Source organism: Tympanuchus pallidicinctus, unplaced genomic scaffold (assembly GCF_026119805.1).
Source record: "Tympanuchus pallidicinctus isolate F22 unplaced genomic scaffold, pur_lepc_1.0 scaffold30, whole genome shotgun sequence".
NCBI lineage: Eukaryota > Metazoa > Chordata > Aves > Galliformes > Phasianidae > Tympanuchus > Tympanuchus pallidicinctus.
Genome location: NW_026294748.1, coordinates 4,752,887 through 4,770,244, shown reverse-complemented (window position 1 = coordinate 4,770,244; position 17,358 = coordinate 4,752,887). Strand labels below are relative to the sequence as shown.

The following is a 17,358-nucleotide window of genomic DNA, read 5'->3' as shown; positions in this document are numbered from 1 at the left end:
TGTAAATGATTTGCTTGTCACTGTCATGCTTTACACTGCATATATTTTGCTGATGCAATCTAATTTTTATTATAGTAGTCTTATTCTTTTTAGTTCTGGATGCCCTTTCCAGTTAGTCCTATGTGCCTTTGACATGTTTTCTGGTGCTTAAGTGAATGTGATCTTTCACTTTACCTGGCTTTCCTGGAACTTTTGAAACTTTGCATGTGGAAAGTGATAAAGGATGTTGTGACTGCTCTGCGAGTGACTTTTTGTTCCCTCTAAAAATGTATTGATTACTTTGAGCTCAAAGCAGCATGGCTGGCTGAGACAGCCTTCCTTCTTAACATCATCTGGGGAGGTGACAAGGGAAAAGCTAGTGTCAGCAAATGGTTTGTTCTTCAGAGCATTCTTGTTGCACATGAGTTCTTACAGTTTAACAGAAGGAAGTTGGAAACACACTTAGCTAAACCAAAAGCCTGCTTAAACGCTTGTTGCTGATTTTTAAGAGCAGAAACTTTTTCCTTCCCTGGAATCAGTTTTTAATTTGTTTAAACCAAATCACTGGGAACCTTATTAATCTATTCTAAATGTATCCAAACTGCATTTTTCAACTGGTCTAAAATCAATTTGAAATCAGGCTTCAATTAGATCTGTACAGACCTCCTTGTGAAAGCACCATTTTTCTTCATGTGTCAGTAGTGTCTTTAGGGGTAAAATCTTTGGGGTAATTACCTAGCCTGTACAGTGTTTTCTTTGCCAAGTGAGCATCAGTATGAATGTGTGGAACTTGAGCACTGCATGACAGGTGAGTTGTCTGGGGGCTCCAGGTTTCTTCCTTTGTCCAGCTCGTTAGATGCCTACCAGGTAAAATGTACGTGCTGAGCAAGTCTCCCAAGGTCTTAGAAATGCTGCTCATAGCACTGCTACAAAAACACCTGTGACTCAGTCAAAACTTGCCCAGGTTTTTCATGCTGGAAATCCATTCATGCCTTATTGAAGAACATCTTTTAAAATTGAGCCTTTTTAAGTAAACAGCAAGATGAAAAGTGACACAAGAATTTTGAGGTAAAATTAAGCATCTGATTCTAGGTTCTGGTAAACTTGGCTGTTCACGTAGCTCTGTGCTGAAGGTTTCCTAAATCACTTTAAAAGTGAGCCCAGCAGGCTGCAGCCTGGCAGCCCTTTGTTCTGGGAAGCAGGACCATCTTGCTTGACTTCTGCTTCTAAAAACACTTTTACTTGTGTCTCTGCGTGCTGTGCTGCCTGTTGTCTGTGTAAAGACATGGGAAATCCCTGCAGTTCAGAACTCTTCCTTTTGGTACAACTGCCCTCCCAAGTAACAGTGCTGTGCAGTCAGATCTGCAGAGGAGAATTTCCTTTCCTTTCAAATAGTGGTAGCCAGGTGTGAGATTAACATTTGTATGAGGAGGCTGTACCTTAACACTGCGTGGACGTGCTTTCTAAGCTAAGCTCTTCTATTCATCCATGGAGGTAAATTAAGCTCAACAGCTTTATTAGCAGGGACGAAAGGAGAAAAAGGAATTAGGGTCAGGGCGAATAAAGTAAGCGTATTGCATAGAAAACATTTTTCAAATGAATTCCTCTTGGTTCTTTTCCATGTAAGGAAGCATTATGTTCCCTTGTATTTCCCACTCAAGGTGTGGTACGCTGCCTCTTACGCGGAGTTTGTGAACCAGAAGATCCATGACATATCTGAGGAGGAACGCAAGGGTAACTTGGGCTTTTCTGCCTTCTGTGTGTGCAGTGATGCTGGTTGGGTGACAAACTTGGTTTTGAGTATGGGGCCTATAAGCTGCTGGAAAGAAGTGTTTCTGTACTTGAGAAATGAACCTGTATGCTCCTGCTTCAGGTTGAAGAGACTTCTGTTGACCACACTTAGCCACACAATGCTGTAGGTGCTCTTCTGGGTACCTAATTCATGTGAATTTTCCCCAGTGACCTTCTTGTCTTCCTACAAGGAGCTGCAGTTGTGTCACAGGGCAGAGGGGATTGCTAAAAGCAATGTTGAGTGGAGCTGTGCTGAGTGTTCTGCAGTCTGTCTCCACTTGAGTGGAGAAATACAGCCCGGGATAGAAGTGCTTGGGGAAAAAAAAATGAGGCATTTAATTGATAGTGTCTGAAATGCTGTTACTGACCTTTCCAATGGAACACAGTTCTCAGAGAGCAAGAGAAGAACTGGCCGTGTTACGAATGCAACCGTCGTTTCATGAGCTCCGAGCAGCTTCAGCAGCACCTCAACTCCCATGATGAGAAGCTGGACTTCTTCAGCAGGTACTGAAAGCTTTAGCTTTGTCCCTGTATAATGTTGTTGCTCTTCAAGGTTTGCAGAGTTGATATCTGCAGGTATTAGTAACCAATTTGGGTATTCAGGAGAGAATGGCTCAGCACCAAGAAGGTGAAAATACAGCACCAGAAAGCTGACCGGCTTTAGAGGTTTTGCCACAGAAGGAGCTGAAGGAAAATAAATCCTTCAGGGAAGCTGGTGAAGTTTTTTTTTTGTTTTAAACAATGACTTAAACTGCAATATTTTTGTATGGCAGAAGTGAAATGCTGATCCTTTTCTGTGTATCCAGATACAGAGCTCAAAGAATGAGGCATCCTGTGCTTTGCCTCTCCACTGAGGTGGAAAGATAGTTATCCTGACCTATTATAAACTCAATCTAGAACCATCCTTCAGGGAACAGTAGACATTGGTGCCTTGTTGTTCCTGAAATTTGTTAAGTGGCTGCTTTGTTTTGTTTTGTTTTGACACAGAGTTGTTCCCTTCAGTTTACAGTGTCTGAGTGCTTTTTTGGGGAGGGATGTTATGGCTTCAGGCTTTAAATTGGATTGCTGGTGCAGTTACTTCCCAGCACTCTGTACCCTGGGATGCCAGAAGAAGAGTTGCCATGGCTGAGCACTTGCTGGAATCCAGTAGTCCTCTCAGTCCCAAAATGATCAAAGTAAATTATAATGTGTTCTGTGCTGTGATTTCTCAGAGCGCTGGTTGGTACCTGCTTATGGTTTTTGGTGACAGTTTCTTCAGATTTTGTTCTTCGTTGCAGGCTGTTGGTACTAAGTAAGAATGCATAAAATGAGTGAAGATGCCAAATCCATCTCTTGTGTCTAACTTGAAGCATTGTGCTCTGCAGAGCCAGAGGAAGAGGTCGTGGGCGAGGAAAAAGAAGGTTTGGACCAGGCAGGCGCCCGGGACGCCCTCCCAAATTCATGCGTATGGAAGTAACCATTGAAAATGGAGAGAAGTGTGAAGAAGGAACACAGGTATATTTGAGGGATGGGGAGGAGGAAAATAAGATACCACATGGGATGTAAATGTTTAACTGGAAGAATTTAGGGCATCAGTGTAAGCTGAAAGCTTGCTCCTGCTTTATACCCAAGTAAATTGTGATGTTTCTAGGTGTGAGTCTTTGCTGGGGGAGCACGTCACTTCTGTTCTATAAAGTCTGTAAAATTGCTTGCATTTCTGCAGCAACTTTAATCCCAAATCTTGTAGCAGTGAGATAGGCTATTGCAGCTGTTTAGCAGCATCACAGAAGTAATTTAGACAGTAAAACTGTAATGGGAATTTAGGTTCACGTTTGTCCTTTCTGGAACATGAGGTCAGAGCCTGCTCTTATAACTGTTGCTGGTGGAATTAAATCAGGTAGAGCTGTGATTCTTTATGATGTTTTAATATTAACACAGGGTCCTTCTGTTGGCCTACTTACTGCAAAATTATTTTGCTTGTGGCTGTTAGTTATATTCTGCAGGAACCTAATGTGATACATTGATATAAATTAAATGTTAATTCTGTCTAATGCTGACTGGGCATAGGGTTAACATAAGACCCTTTTATGAAGGTGTCACAAGAAATCAGTGGCTCAGTTTTGTTGCTTGGCTGAAAGCTGATGTCTAGAGTGGTAATTTTCTTCTGGCATCTCACTTGGTCACAGTTCATTGCTGATTCAAAGGGAGGAAGGCATACATGGCCTCTGAACGCCTGCTATTTGCTTTCTGAGCATGCTGAACTGCCCTAAATTTTGCATTATATGCATACAGTTTGAGATGGTGCCACTCTCTTTGCAAATTGAGCCAGCAGCCAGCTCCAAGTCCCAGCTCCTCAGAGAGTCAAGACTCACTGGGCACAATCCTGTGCTAATTTGTCTGAGTGGCTCTGGGCTGGTGGTGGCTCACATCCTCCCAGCCTGGGAGTATGGCCCACATTTAGTTCACATGTGAAGTCAAGCAGGGAAGTGTCCCAGGTCTTTGGATGTCTGCCCACTGGCACAAGTTCATCTGCCTGAGAGCTTGAGGTGTCATGACCACGGTTCTATGACAGCATGTGTGAAAATTTGCCACCTAGGCCAGGATGGGACCTTTTGGATAGAATACTGTTCTACTGAATCTGTCTGTCTGGTAAGCACTAATGGTTTATAACAGCTGCATTCCTGGCATCTTGCTGTTTTGGCTTTTTTTCCTCCCATGCCTCCATTTATGTTTGAACAGTACCAGCCCTGAGCTGTTGCACTCTTGGTGTTTTTCTTCATAGTTTGACCTTTTAAGTTCCTTAGTTGCATTAGAAGTGATTACATGTAAGGATCTATTACATGTATCCTTACACGTAATAGATCCTCATTTTTCTCCTCATACTGGAGGTTTCTATCCAAAAGGAGTTACTGGACTTGATGAGGAAAACAAATGTGGATTGTAGCATGTGTTTCCTGTTCCCAACACCCTCCCTTTTCTTTTATAGTCATGCTAAAATGGAAGAGAATATCTTTGTGTGATAAATATAAGTAATATATGCAGCTGGGTAGATGAGAGTGCAGAACTTGGAAACTGGATGGTAAAACACACCGTGCACAGTGTAATGATCTCATTTATCACTCTTCAGTTTGTCATTCCAGCTAGTTTGCTAGAAAGGGGAGACTGCATATCAATGCCTGATAATGATTCGAAGTGACAACAGTTTCAATGGGACAGAGATTCCCTGCTTTTCCTGGAGGTCTCATCTGTGCTACAGACTTTGGTCTTAAAATTTCTTACAGGTCAGCCTACATACCTTTGGTTCAAGCAGTGGTGAGGTCTGTAGTGCAGAAGCTTGCTTGGCTGTTAACAGCTGGGTTATTTTGATCCTGTCTCCAGTCAGATGTGGATGATGTTATGGCAAAAAGTGTTACGTTCTTGCAGTGCTGCTTCCTCAGTGCTCTGAATGTTGCTGCTGTAGGTGGAGAACTGCTGAGATTATCACTGAAACATATTGGAATAGAGCAGTGTGGACACTTGTTTATAGCTTACAATGAACTATGTAGAAATCTGGTTGTCTGCTGAGTGATATCAAAGCATTTTTCAGTGGGTGGGGGGAATAATCACTGGCTGTATGGTTTGCGATTTCAGGACTTGCTGCATTTTTCCAGCAAGGGGCAGTTTGATGAGGCCAGACAAGCAACACTGAATGGGCTGGAGCAGCAGGAACAGACTCCAGTGCCATCAGAGACACAGCCGACACTGGAGCAGCAGTCAGAAAGCCACCCACTGCAGATCCAGCCCCAGCACGACGAGAGCGCGGCGCCTGCGCAGAGCACCATGACTGCAGATGACATGAGGCGAGCAAAGCGTATCAGGGTGAGCAAAGACAACGGTGGCTCATGTTTTCTCTCACCCTCTCCATGTGCTGTAACCCAGAGAATGCTGGACCTGCCTGAAAGGAGCAGCTGGTCCCTTTCTCCCACTGCAGTATCCATTTCCAAGTCCTGATTAAAGCATCTCATTCCTAGCAAATTTTCCTTCTGAGAGGAAGACAAATCTCATGTAAAGAATAAGTATCTCATGGGATGCGATTGAGAGCTGGTCACCAATTGGAGCTGATTCCATTCCAGCACAGTAATTCTTTCACACAAGCACAGTCCATCCAAGCTGGCAAGCAGGAGTGCTTCCAACAGCCGGCTGGATCTGTGCTGTGGCACAGGCTGGCTTATTCACAGCACCATCTGTGTCTCTCTGAACTCTTGCCTTGCAAATAGTTGCTAAAGAGGAATCACAACCTCAGTTCAAATCTGCTTAGTTGATGATAGTGATAAAATCCTTTCTTGGGGTAGAAAACCTGTCTGTCTTTGTGAGATTAAAACCTGTGCTAAGAGCTTTGTGTACCAACAGCAAATGCTTTGAACCTGAGCTCTGTCAGCTGAGTGAGCTGTTTTTTTTCTCTATTGTGTGTGGGAGGGAAATGATTCAAGCAAATAATCCTTCAAGCCATGTAACTGTGAGATTGGTTTATTTAGCCAAACATCTTTCTCTTCCATGTGTAAAATTTTGATTACAGAAGGGAACAGCTGCAATTTGGTAAGACATAGTTTTTAGGGGATGAGAAGATCAGGAAAGAGTTGAGTAACAGTTCAGTATAGGAAGATGTTGAGCCAGATTTGTGTCTCAGTTTACAATGATATGCATGCAAACAGTGGTGGTGTTACCCCATAAGTACAGCAGCATATCTGGAAGGAGGAGTTTGGCTGTGATGTTAACTTAAGGTTTTGTTAAACAGTAAATGCAGGAGGAAAGGGAAAGAAATTCAGAAGTTACTTATATCTTGCTGCTTGGTGTTCATCCTCTGAACGTTTATCACAAGCAGATCACAAAAAGAGGTGTGCAGTGGTGGTTTGATCCTCAGTGATGTGTTTGTATCACCAAATCTACAAATTAAACAGCTTGTTTAGCAGAGTCCCGGTGATGTTCCAAGAGAGGGGCATTGGCAGAATGGCACACTGATGGTTGTGTAGCACTTCTCATTGCATCAGGCTGAGACAACAGAAAACTAGCTGCCATTACCTTTTAACAACTGAAGAATTGTGTTGAGTTCAGTACCCTGTGAGTGCTCCTTCCATTCAGCTGTTCTCAGCATGCACAGTAGCATGTCCTCAGTATTATCAACAAGTAAATACTTGATTTTAAGAGTATGGCATGTAATTCATTTCCAGAGAATAGGTAGGAAGCCTTGACAGCTGATTACCATCTGGAAACCTGTACTGCTGTAGTTCTTCCTTATTACTCACATGAGGTTGCATTTTCAAAGCCAGCAATCTCTTGTGACTCACCTCAGCTTTTCTGAGGTTTGAGGCAGGGATGTTCTGTGTGTATTTTCATTCCAGCTGTAGCATTGAACTCTGGTGCTCCAGGTTCAAGTCCTGATGGAATTAGTTCATTTTTCATCCTCTGCTTTGAAGCCTGTGGAGTTTGACTTTAAATATGGAAGTCTGTCAGTTACTATTGAAAGGATATAGCCACCCTATTCTTCCAATGAAATAAAGTACACTGTCTTGAGCTAAGGAATTTTTTATTAATTTCAATTTAGTTCTGTTGTCCAGAGTGATTATGGACTGATCTCAGAAACACATGAACTTCCAAATGGCCTTTTTTCATGTACAGACCTGATCCTAACGTGCCCTTCATGGGGTGACTGTTTACCCAGAGGAAGCAAGTGTCATGACAGGGATATGATTAGGAAAGCACAGTCATTTCCTTTGTGCTGAAGGAAGGAAGGTGCTAAGTTCTGTAATGATGAGTACAGTGAGGTGAGGCTCCAAATGTCCCTGTTCCTCAACTTTCCACCATATCAATCCTTGCCTGCTTGTCGTTCTGCCCTAATTATTCCTTTTTGCCAGAGGTATTTCATTCTCTCTGTGGCTCCACAGTTACATTACATCATTATTAACTCTGAATCTAAGAAAATATGAGAAGTCACAATACACTTTCAAGGTTATCTGTGCTTTTTATTTCGGTCCTTTAAATCCTCCTGGGCAGTTGTTGTTTACAAATGAAACACTGAAGATCTATTTAGTGTTTCCTAAGGCAAAAAACTCAGCAGAAGTAAAGGGGAAAAAAAAAGCAGTCTGAAGTGCTGGCCCCCATTGAGGCCCACAGAAAGTGTGAACACAGAAGTCAAGACTTCTGTTTTCAGGTCCATTGCATAACATAAGTATTTTTCTCTCCCTTAATGCTGCCTGCTCAGCTGGAGCTGCAGGTAGGTTTATTTTCTTGAGTTTTTTCTGTATCTGATCAGATGGTACATAACAACATTGCATTCTATGTTGTTTTGCCCAGCTTCTGTTTAGTGTCTCTTGATTTCCACATCATCAGTTACAGTTACATAGTTGTCCTTTAAGCAACTGACATCCAGAATGAAGAGTTATCTGAAAAACAACTGACATTTTTCTAGTGATTTCCATACTTGACTGCTTTCAGGACTGTGCTGACTTAGAAGATGTAGAATAGCCTGGCCTGCTGTCTTAGTAGTCAGGTTGTTTGAGGTACACATAGCAACGTGTGTTAGCATGGAGTTGAGAACTTGTAGCACGTCTTTAACTTTTTGACTTATCAGCACATCCTTGTAGTTAAGGCAAAATTATATGGAAAAGTGGAAGAAAAGAACAGCACTTTAGGATATTAAATCTTAAATAAAAATCTGTGCAACTCTTGCTCAGTTCAGTGTTCCTAGTTTCTTTCAATACCAAGAAAAGCAGTTTCAGGTTTGACTGTGTTTAGTCTGCTTCCCTTGGAGCAGGCAGCAGAATTTGAGGGAGTTTCTCTTGATTTAGAGCCATCATGAGTTTTTAGCTTCTTCACTTTCAGTGATACGTGCTAAATGGCAAAGATGAACAAATTGCTTTCAAGTTCTTACTATGCTTATAAAACTGCCATTCTGCCCCTGCTGTAGTATTCTGAAACTCTGTTCTTCATAATAGTAAAAAGGGTCAGCATCTCTTAAAAATGCATTCCACCAGAAGTTTTCCAGGCAATGCTAAACCACTGCTGCACACCTCTGATCTTCACAGAAGTGGATTTTTGTACAGGGCAGTGCAGTTGCATCAGCCCTGCTTCTGCATGGAGGGATAAACAGCGTGGGGCTGACTGCATGGCCCAGTCCTGAAACATAAGTTGGAACTACAGCTCTCTTCTTGTACCCAGGTCTCTTCTTTGGAGGGGGATTTAGCTCTATTTTACAGAAGAATGCGATGCTAAAGATGGAGATGTGGACAGGAGGGGGAACCTCTCCATTCTGCTTTCTTAACTCAGTGTGTAGTTGCAGGTATTTCCCTTCTATCCATCACAGCATCCACTTCTGTAAAATGCAGACTGTGTGGCCAGAGCGTCTTTGAAGTTCAGGTTCACTGATTCATTGTTTTTGATCTTGGAAACGGTCTGTGAGGTCAGTATCCAGCAACAGCTAATGGACTCTGTGTTTCTTTCAGAATGCAGCTCTTCAGCACCTGTTCATAAGGAAATCCTTCCGCCCATTCAAATGCCTCCAGTGTGGGAAGGCTTTCCGGGAAAAGGACAAACTGGATCAGCATCTGAGGTTCCACGGCCGGGAAGGGAGCTGCCCTTTGACTTGTGACATTTGCAACAAGGGCTTTATCAACAGTGGCTCTCTTGAGAGCCACATGAAGTTCCACATGGACCAGAAAACATATTCCTGCATTTTCTGTCCCGAGTCCTTTGACCGTTTGGATTTACTCAAAGATCACGTGGCCATTCATATCATCGATGGCTATTTCACCTGTCCTACCTGCAAAAAGCGCTTTCCAGACTTCATCCAGGTGAGATGTTGTACTGATTTAAAGCCTCACCTGCCAGATCTCTTGCACTCACTGTTTTTCTTCACTGTTTTTCTCACTGCAAGAAAGATATTGAGGCCCTGGAACGTGTTCAAAGGAGGGCAGCAAAGCTGGTGAGGGGTCTGGAACACAGGCCAGATGAGGAGAGACTGAAGGAGCTGGGAATGTTCAGCCTGGAGAAGAGGAGGCTCAGGGGAGACCTCATTGCTCTCTATAACTTCCTGAAGGGAGGTTGTAGTGAGCTGGGGGTCGGCCTCTTCTCTCGTGTCATCAGTGATAGGACCAGGGGGAATGGTTTCAAGCTACGGCAGGGGAGATTCAGGCTGGACATCAGGAAGTGTTACTGTTCAGAAAGGGTGGTCAGGCACTGCAATGGATGCCCAGGGAGGTGGTGGAGTCACCGACTCTGGGGGTGTTCAAGGAAGGACTGGATGTTGTGTTGAGGGACATGGTTTAGTAGGAGCTATTGGGAATAGGTGAACGGTTGGACTGGATGAGCTTTTAGGTCTTTTCCAACCTTGGTGATTCTATGATTCTTTTTTCTGGTGCTTGGATTTCAAATGTGAACCCTCATTAATATTTTTTGAAAGAAAAGCCTTGAAACACAGAATGCTTTAGGAAGTGAAGGCTGGTCTCAAAGTAGGCGAAAGCAATTGCTGTTATAGAAAGTGTCACCAAGATATCAGCTGTTAAGATGAATTTATTTTAAAGCCAGAGATTAATTTTTTTTTTTTTTTTCCGCTAAGAATTTCTGAGACTGTTTTACCACACAAATCTTTATTTGAATAAATTCCACTGTTCTGTCATCTGCAATTCCAGGTCAAGAAACACGTCCGCAGTTTCCATTCGGAAAAGATTTATCAGTGCACAGAGTGTGACAAGGCTTTCTGCCGCCCCGACAAGCTGCGGCTCCACATGTTGCGGCACTCGGACCGCAAAGACTTCCTGTGCTCCACGTGTGGCAAGCAGTTCAAGGTAAGGTGATTCCTCACTGGATCACTCCTGGTACAAGTGGAAGTCAGTGTTCTTTACCTCCCTGTGAGCAGATAAGGTCGTCCTCTGAGGAGGGAGGAATGGATGTGTGTAAGCTGCAAGCACTGCTTTGCGTAGTGTGAGAGTTTGTTTCTGCTAGAAAAGGGGCGAGATCCAACCCAGCAAACTCTGCTGTAATAGGGTGCCTCATGTTTCACATCTTGTCTCTCATCAGTTAATTTCTAAGACAGTTTCATCTGCTCATTAAGAAACATCTCGTTAAACAGCTCAATTGCTAAGTGCTTATGTTGTGTACTTCTGGCAGTTTAGTTAGGAAAGTTTCTTTCTGATACACCAGTGGATTGGTAATATTTCTGGCTGAGGTGTGCGTGTCCATGGAATGCATCTTGCCAGCACATGGCATCCAGATGTCTTAGTAGATTTCTTCAGAACAGGCAGAGCAGACTGAGCCAGGTAAAGGGTGATGGCTGCAGTCTGAGATACTGGGGGGGTTGGAAAGCACTTTTGGGTGAAGAAGCGCATTCTGAACAGTGTGTGCCCAAAGGGGCTGAATAACAGTGGGACAGACTCAGTACCACTGTGGGACTTGAAGTCAGCATTGCTGGAGAGCATGAAGTGATGTAATCTTCTAGTCACATAGAGGTCACATAGGTTGGAGGGGTTCACTTCTATTGAAGCCACTAACTTAGCATTAGCTTGACTTTGCTTTTTGTGGCTGAGTAACCTCAGCTTTTGAACAGTCAGCCTAAGCTCAAAGAGTTCTTTCTTGTCCATTGCTGAGCATGCACCTCTATTTCACAGCAGCAGTGAAGAGAAAAAGCCGAAGAGGTGTCTGAACAGCTTACATTGTGGTTCCTATCCGTAGCAAATAGTATGGCAGTAGGTGTTACTGATGTTGTTATTGCTGTTGTTACTGTTATTCCCTGATGTAGAGGAAAGACAAATTGCGAGAGCACATGCAGAGGATGCACAACCCAGAGAGGGAGGCCAAGAAAGCTGACCGAATCAGCCGCTCCAAAACTTTCAAGCCTCGCATCGCTTCCACTGACTACGAGAGCTTCATGTTCAAGTGCCGGCTGTGCATGATGGGCTTCCGCCGCAGGGGGATGTTGGTGAGCACCCACGTGATCCAGCCCCACTTCTCACATCTTAGCTAAGGAATAAGGGTAGAATTGCCATTGCTGGAACACAGCGATGCTGTGAAACCAGCATAATCTTATTGTTGATTTGAAGTTGGGCTCCTTCTTTAAACCTGTACATCTTCTCTGTTCAGCAAAATGCATTTGTGTATTTCATTGCCTGTCTCGCTTGTCTGCTTGTCTCCAGCATCTCAGTGTCGTGCAGTGTTGGTTGAGCCTTAGTGATTGTTCAGCTTTTATCATGCTTATGTGTTTTTCTCTTGCTCCTCGGGAGGGGCCTCTGCTGGCCAAGCACTGTAACTGGCCCTGTGGAAGGATGCTTGCAAACAAGGCTGCTGCTTTCATATTTTGAGTGTTGTGATCTCTCCTGGCAGAGATCCTTGGGTAGCTTGTTCTCAGCTTGTTCTCAGCTACCCAAGACTTCTGACAAGTTATTTTAACCCTTCCCATTGTATTTTCATGAGGGAAGCTATGAGTACAGCAAGGCCGTGTTTACCTTGCAACTGATGGAATACACAGTAGCCTTTGCAGTAGTAAATGCTTCTGGTGCTGCTGGCTAATACCACAGTTTTGGTTTGGCACTTACCATGTTTAGGACAAAAAGCGATTGCTTAGCTTCCAGTTGTAATGTGCTCTCTTGTTCTTCTGTTTCTTTCCCCTAAGGTGAATCATTTATCAAAGAGACATCCAGACATGAAAATAGAAGAGGTGCCAGAGCTCACGTTGCCCATCATCAAACCCAACAGAGATTATTTCTGTCAGTACTGTGATAAGGTAGGTAAGGAAATGACCCTCAGAATGTAGCTCAGTCCTGGGTTTGTGTATGAGCAATTTGTCTCTGCACAAAAACATCTGGCAGGGCTTGCAGTGTTTTTGAGGGGCTTGCCAGCAGGCACTGACCAAAAGAAATTGAGATGAAATGAATTTAGGCCAGAGAGTCTGAGTACTAGCTGAAAATTGCAGTTATTCTTTTCTGCTGTGTTTGGAGTTGGTAAGACTTAAAAGATTCAGCGTGCAGCGACCCATCCAGAGTCCTGTGTCACTCTTTGCAGTACAGGACTAAGTATCCTACTTAGCTATAATTTCAGAATTTCTCCTGATTTTTCTGTTGCTTCTAAAAGTTCTAAAAATCCCAATCTCCCTTTTATTTTAAGCTGCTTGGTCACATGTCAGTAATTCCCAGTGTTCGTAGAGCCTGAAGGTTCTTCTGCACTTGAGTTCCTGTCCTTGCCCTCTGGCCTTTTGCTTTTTATGTATGTGGGCCTTTATGTACCAGAAAATGCATTCTGACTGACTGTTCTTACCCTTGGTACGTGCCATGTCTCTTTAACTTTGTTTAAAGAGGGGGGGAAAAATGATAGTGTTTAAACAATACTATACCATATTTGTTTATGCCTCAGAAGTTAAAAAATGACTGTGGTTAGTTAAGGCTATTAAAGCTGTTTGATGCCTCATGCGAGAATGGAGACATCAACCTTCACGATAAATTAACACTGGGCCATGTAGAAGTTTGGTGATTGTTGGCTTCCCTGATGTTTGTCCTTTAAGTACAAGCCAAAGATGATTTTCCTCTTCATTTCCCATCCTGATTTGATGCTTTGTTTTACACTGAGCATGTTCTCAGATAGCTTCTATGTTCTATACAGTAGTTGCTCTTGCAGACTGATTAAATGCTAGAATGTGTATCTCTATCTATTGATTATGTTGTACTTGTTTAGAGTTATAGCTAAACACTGTCTGAAACAACATAGAGACGTTCCAGGTGAAGAGAAGTGATATCAGATTTCTGTGCTTCCATTTGAAATTAAAATGATGCAACTCCAATCATTACCCTTCAGGTGTACAAGAGTGCCAGCAAACGCAAAGCTCACATCCTGAAGAACCATCCTGGTGCTGAGCTACCTCCAAGCATCCGGAAACTGCGCCCCGCAGGCCCAGGAGAGCCAGATCCCATGCTGAGCACCCACACCCAGCTGACAGGCACTATAGCCACCCCTCCAGTCTGCTGTCCTCATTGCTCCAAACAGTACAGCAGTAAGGTATGGGGGCATCTCATAGCCTCAGAGGACAGCTTCTTTTCATAGTGATGCTCTTTCACTGTGGCTTTTGCATGTAGAGCTCTTTTATTCTGAGCCAGAGTGCTACTTTCATGCTGCATGCTGGCAAGGTAGGTGCAGCCTGCTAGTTTTATGGCAAAATGGGGGGGATGAGCTTGAAAGAAGAGATGTGTTATCAGTGTGTGGTTACGGAGAAGTTTGGAAACTGATAGCTTGTTTACTTGCAAGGGAAGAGGGATAGAGGAACAAAATTCAAAGAAAAGGTGGCCTTTGGAGAAGGTGCCCCAAATGTTTAGCTGCACTGAGGTCAAAAGCTTATGGATTCTGATGTTTGATGTTTTGTATCAGGTGGCTGTAATCAGAAGACATTTTGTGATCTTATTTCCCTTCTTGCTGACCAGAAAAATCCCATGGTACTAATCCTAATGCTGTCATACTGAGAGAAACCTATAAGCTGCAGTCCACACGTGTTAGACTTCAGCTGACCTTAAGCCTCAGTTGCTGGCCATTTTTCTAGTGCTCTTTTGCATCTCTCTGCAGACGAAGATGGTGCAGCACATTCGCAAGAAGCACCCAGAGTTTGCTCAGCTCCCTAATGCTATCCATGCCCCCCTGGCGACAGCTGTCATCAGTTCCACTCCTGCAGTCCTCACCACTGACAGCACTACTGGAGAGACCGTCGTGGTAAGGATCCAAGACGTTCAATCAGATCACTGGAGGGAAACAAACAGGATAGGAGCCCTCTGGTAGCAGGCTTTAGTGTTTCTTAGTATTTCTGGCAGGCATCACTTTAAAACATGTGTTAGGACACCACTGGAGGTCATTTCTGTCCTTGAATCTGTGCTGTATTTTTGCTTGACCAGGAGTTGTGTATTTCTTCCTGGAGCTGTAAGGATTTATCTTTTCCTCTATTCCATTTCCTTCAGACATGTGCCACTGACTCTACATAATACTTGCAAAGATGCCTGATTTATTCAGGAATCCATGTCTCGTGGATTTTTCAGAGTCTGTTCTCCTGAGATGCTGAGGATTGTAAGGATATGTTTAACAACAATAGACAGAGGGCTGGATCAAACTCCATTCAGAGGAATCAAGATTTTCCTGAAATCCTTTAGACAGTGCAGTACTGAGTGTTAATCACCTCTGGTGGTTGATCTCTCCAGTGTTAATGCATTAGCTGCTACAGAAGTGAAAGCTGAGGCTAGAAAATCAGTCTTCTGTCCTTTGGTGATGCTGGGGTGCTGCAAAGCTTCTAAAAACCTTCCATCAGTAACGTTTTATAACCTTTATTTGAAACTGGATAAGAGACTGTTTTGCTTGGAAATAGGGAGACTCGCTCATTACATTTTCTAATGGATTTCAGAAATGCAGTTGTCAAGAGAAGTATCATTCTGGTAGATGAAGAGGAAAGGTGGAGTATATTTGAGAAAACAATGCTCTATTTACTAGCAGAAATCCTGCACTTAGAAAAAGTAGACAAAGTTCCCAAACAAAAGAAGTATTAAGTCAGAAAATCACATACAACAATTAAAAAAAAAGAAAGATTATGGACTTTGAGTGATTCTGACTAGCATTTAGATAGTGGATGGTCCTTGGCGACAGCTTGTGACCCATCAGCCTAGCTGGGTTTAGCTCTTGTAAAGCAATGGCTGGGCTCAGTGGTGTAGGTGTTGGGTTCAGTGCAGTGAAAGAACTACGCCCTGCAAAGGTATTCAGTCCTGTAGGCACTATGGATGATATTCTGTCTCTCTCTACTGCTCAGACAACAGACTTGCTGACACAAGCAATGACAGAGCTGTCCCAGACCCTCACAACGGACTACCGAACTCCGCAGGGGGACTACCAGCGAATCCAGTACATCCCTGTGTCTCAGTCCACAACTGGCTTGCAGCAGCCTCAGCACATTCAACTGCAGGTTGTTCAAGTGGCCCAGGTGTGTAACCTGCTGGGAGGCTTTGTATGCTTTTTGACCCTCTTGTAGGAAGCCTGCGCTTCCTTGGGGCTGCGGTACTGGGAGATTTGTTAGGGAACAGTTGAAAATAAAGCAAGGAAAGTTCTTGGCTGCTTCTGCAGAGAACTTGAAATATATACCTCTGCTTTGGTTTTCTTTCTAGGCTACCTCACCTCACCAGTCTCAGCACTCCACAGTGGACGTTGGACAGCTTCATGACCCCCAGACGTACACCCAGCACGCCATCCAGGTGCAGCACATCCAGGTGGCAGAGCCATCACCCACAGCTCAGTCAGCATCGCAGGTATTTCACTCTTCTCTGCACAGATGGCATATTGCTGTCCTGAATCACAGGAATCATTTTGTACATCAGTTAAAGCACTGCACATGGAAGAATTGCTATATAAGCATCTTTGAGATCGTCGTAATCTCTAGGGCTTAGTTGTGTTTTCAGAATGTACAGAGGGTAGAGATAAATGGCCAGAAATGGGTGAGTTCACAGCTATTCCTGATTAAATAGAGGCAACCACTTGAAAGATATAAATGAAAATTGGCATTCTTCAAATATTTGAAGTACAGTTCTTCATGCTCTGGAATAACTTTTAGCCTCTTGTCTAAGTCTTCTGCCAGACTTTTTATCTTGGAATCAGAGGATCAATGAGTCCAACTCATGGACTACTTAAAAATTAAACCGTGTGTGACAGCATTGTCCAAATGTTTCTTCAAAATGGAGTAGGCTTGGCGCTATGATTTCTTGCATGCAGAGCCTGTTCCAGACTGCCAGCTCAGTGAACAACCTTTCCTTAATATCCAGTCAACCTCTCTGAGCTGTGCCATTTCCTCAGGCCCTGTGTAAACTTTGGGAAGCCAGTCTGTCTTTACTAATCTCTGAATATTGATCATGGAGAGATGTAAGCTGGGGGAGGTGGAGGAAAGCTTTGTACTTCTTGTGCTCAGTGTGCTGTTGAAACCTCAATTTTCCTCCCTTACTAAAGGAGGCTATATTGATAATGAGCAGGAGTATGCAATCCTTAGCCTGCTTGCTGCTTTTTTTTTTCCTAGGTTGGGGGTCAGCCTCTGAGTCCCTCCTCACAACAATCACAGCAGGAACTCAGCCCCTCGCAGATGCAGACAGCTGCATCTACACAAAACCAAGCCCTCCAGCAGCAGCAAGGATCTTCAGTTCAGCACACATATCTTCCCAGCACGTGGAACTCATTTCGGAGTTACTGTAAGTGTCAGCAGTAGCTAGAAGTTTGGCTAGCATGTGAGGCTACTGTTTTCTAGTTTTACTGACCAACAAATGGAATGTTTTCAGAACTTGTCAATCTTAAGTATTACCTTAAATGAAAGTGATTGTGTTAGCTTTTATTACTGTAGGTCTATAATTATCTGGTACATGGTCTGGTCAGGCAAACTGGATTCCTTTAGTCCAAGGATTGTTCAAACTTGAGTGGACCCTTGAAAAAAATCAAGAAGGTGGAGATGATGTGAAATGATTTTTTTTACATCCTTGCAGCTACGATGGTAATTTTATAATTTCTTGGAGGATAACAGGATGTCAGTTATATTCATGAAACACCAAATCCTCCATAGCTATTCTTGTTAATGATGCAAGGCATAAT

At 43.4% G+C, this 17,358-nt stretch overlaps 1 protein-coding gene across 9 annotated transcripts in view; it reads left to right on the top strand.

The window, feature by feature from the left end:
- Positions 1–17,358, top strand: part of PRDM10 (PR/SET domain 10) — a 39,754-nt gene that overhangs the window by 18,343 nt on the left and 4,053 nt on the right. For all 9 annotated transcript variants that reach the window (XM_052697081.1, XM_052697083.1, XM_052697084.1 and 6 more), the window contains 13 exons: positions 1,641–1,713; positions 2,157–2,274; positions 3,135–3,264; positions 5,380–5,607; positions 9,228–9,575; positions 10,413–10,568; positions 11,519–11,698; positions 12,389–12,499; positions 13,564–13,764; positions 14,323–14,466; positions 15,545–15,715; positions 15,897–16,037; positions 16,796–16,964. In XM_052697081.1, coding sequence (XP_052553041.1) covers positions 1,641–1,713; positions 2,157–2,274; positions 3,135–3,264; positions 5,380–5,607; positions 9,228–9,575; positions 10,413–10,568; positions 11,519–11,698; positions 12,389–12,499; positions 13,564–13,764; positions 14,323–14,466; positions 15,545–15,715; positions 15,897–16,037; positions 16,796–16,964 — 2,170 coding nt within the window. The remainder of the gene's footprint in view (positions 1–1,640; positions 1,714–2,156; positions 2,275–3,134; positions 3,265–5,379; positions 5,608–9,227; positions 9,576–10,412; positions 10,569–11,518; positions 11,699–12,388; positions 12,500–13,563; positions 13,765–14,322; positions 14,467–15,544; positions 15,716–15,896; positions 16,038–16,795; positions 16,965–17,358) is intronic.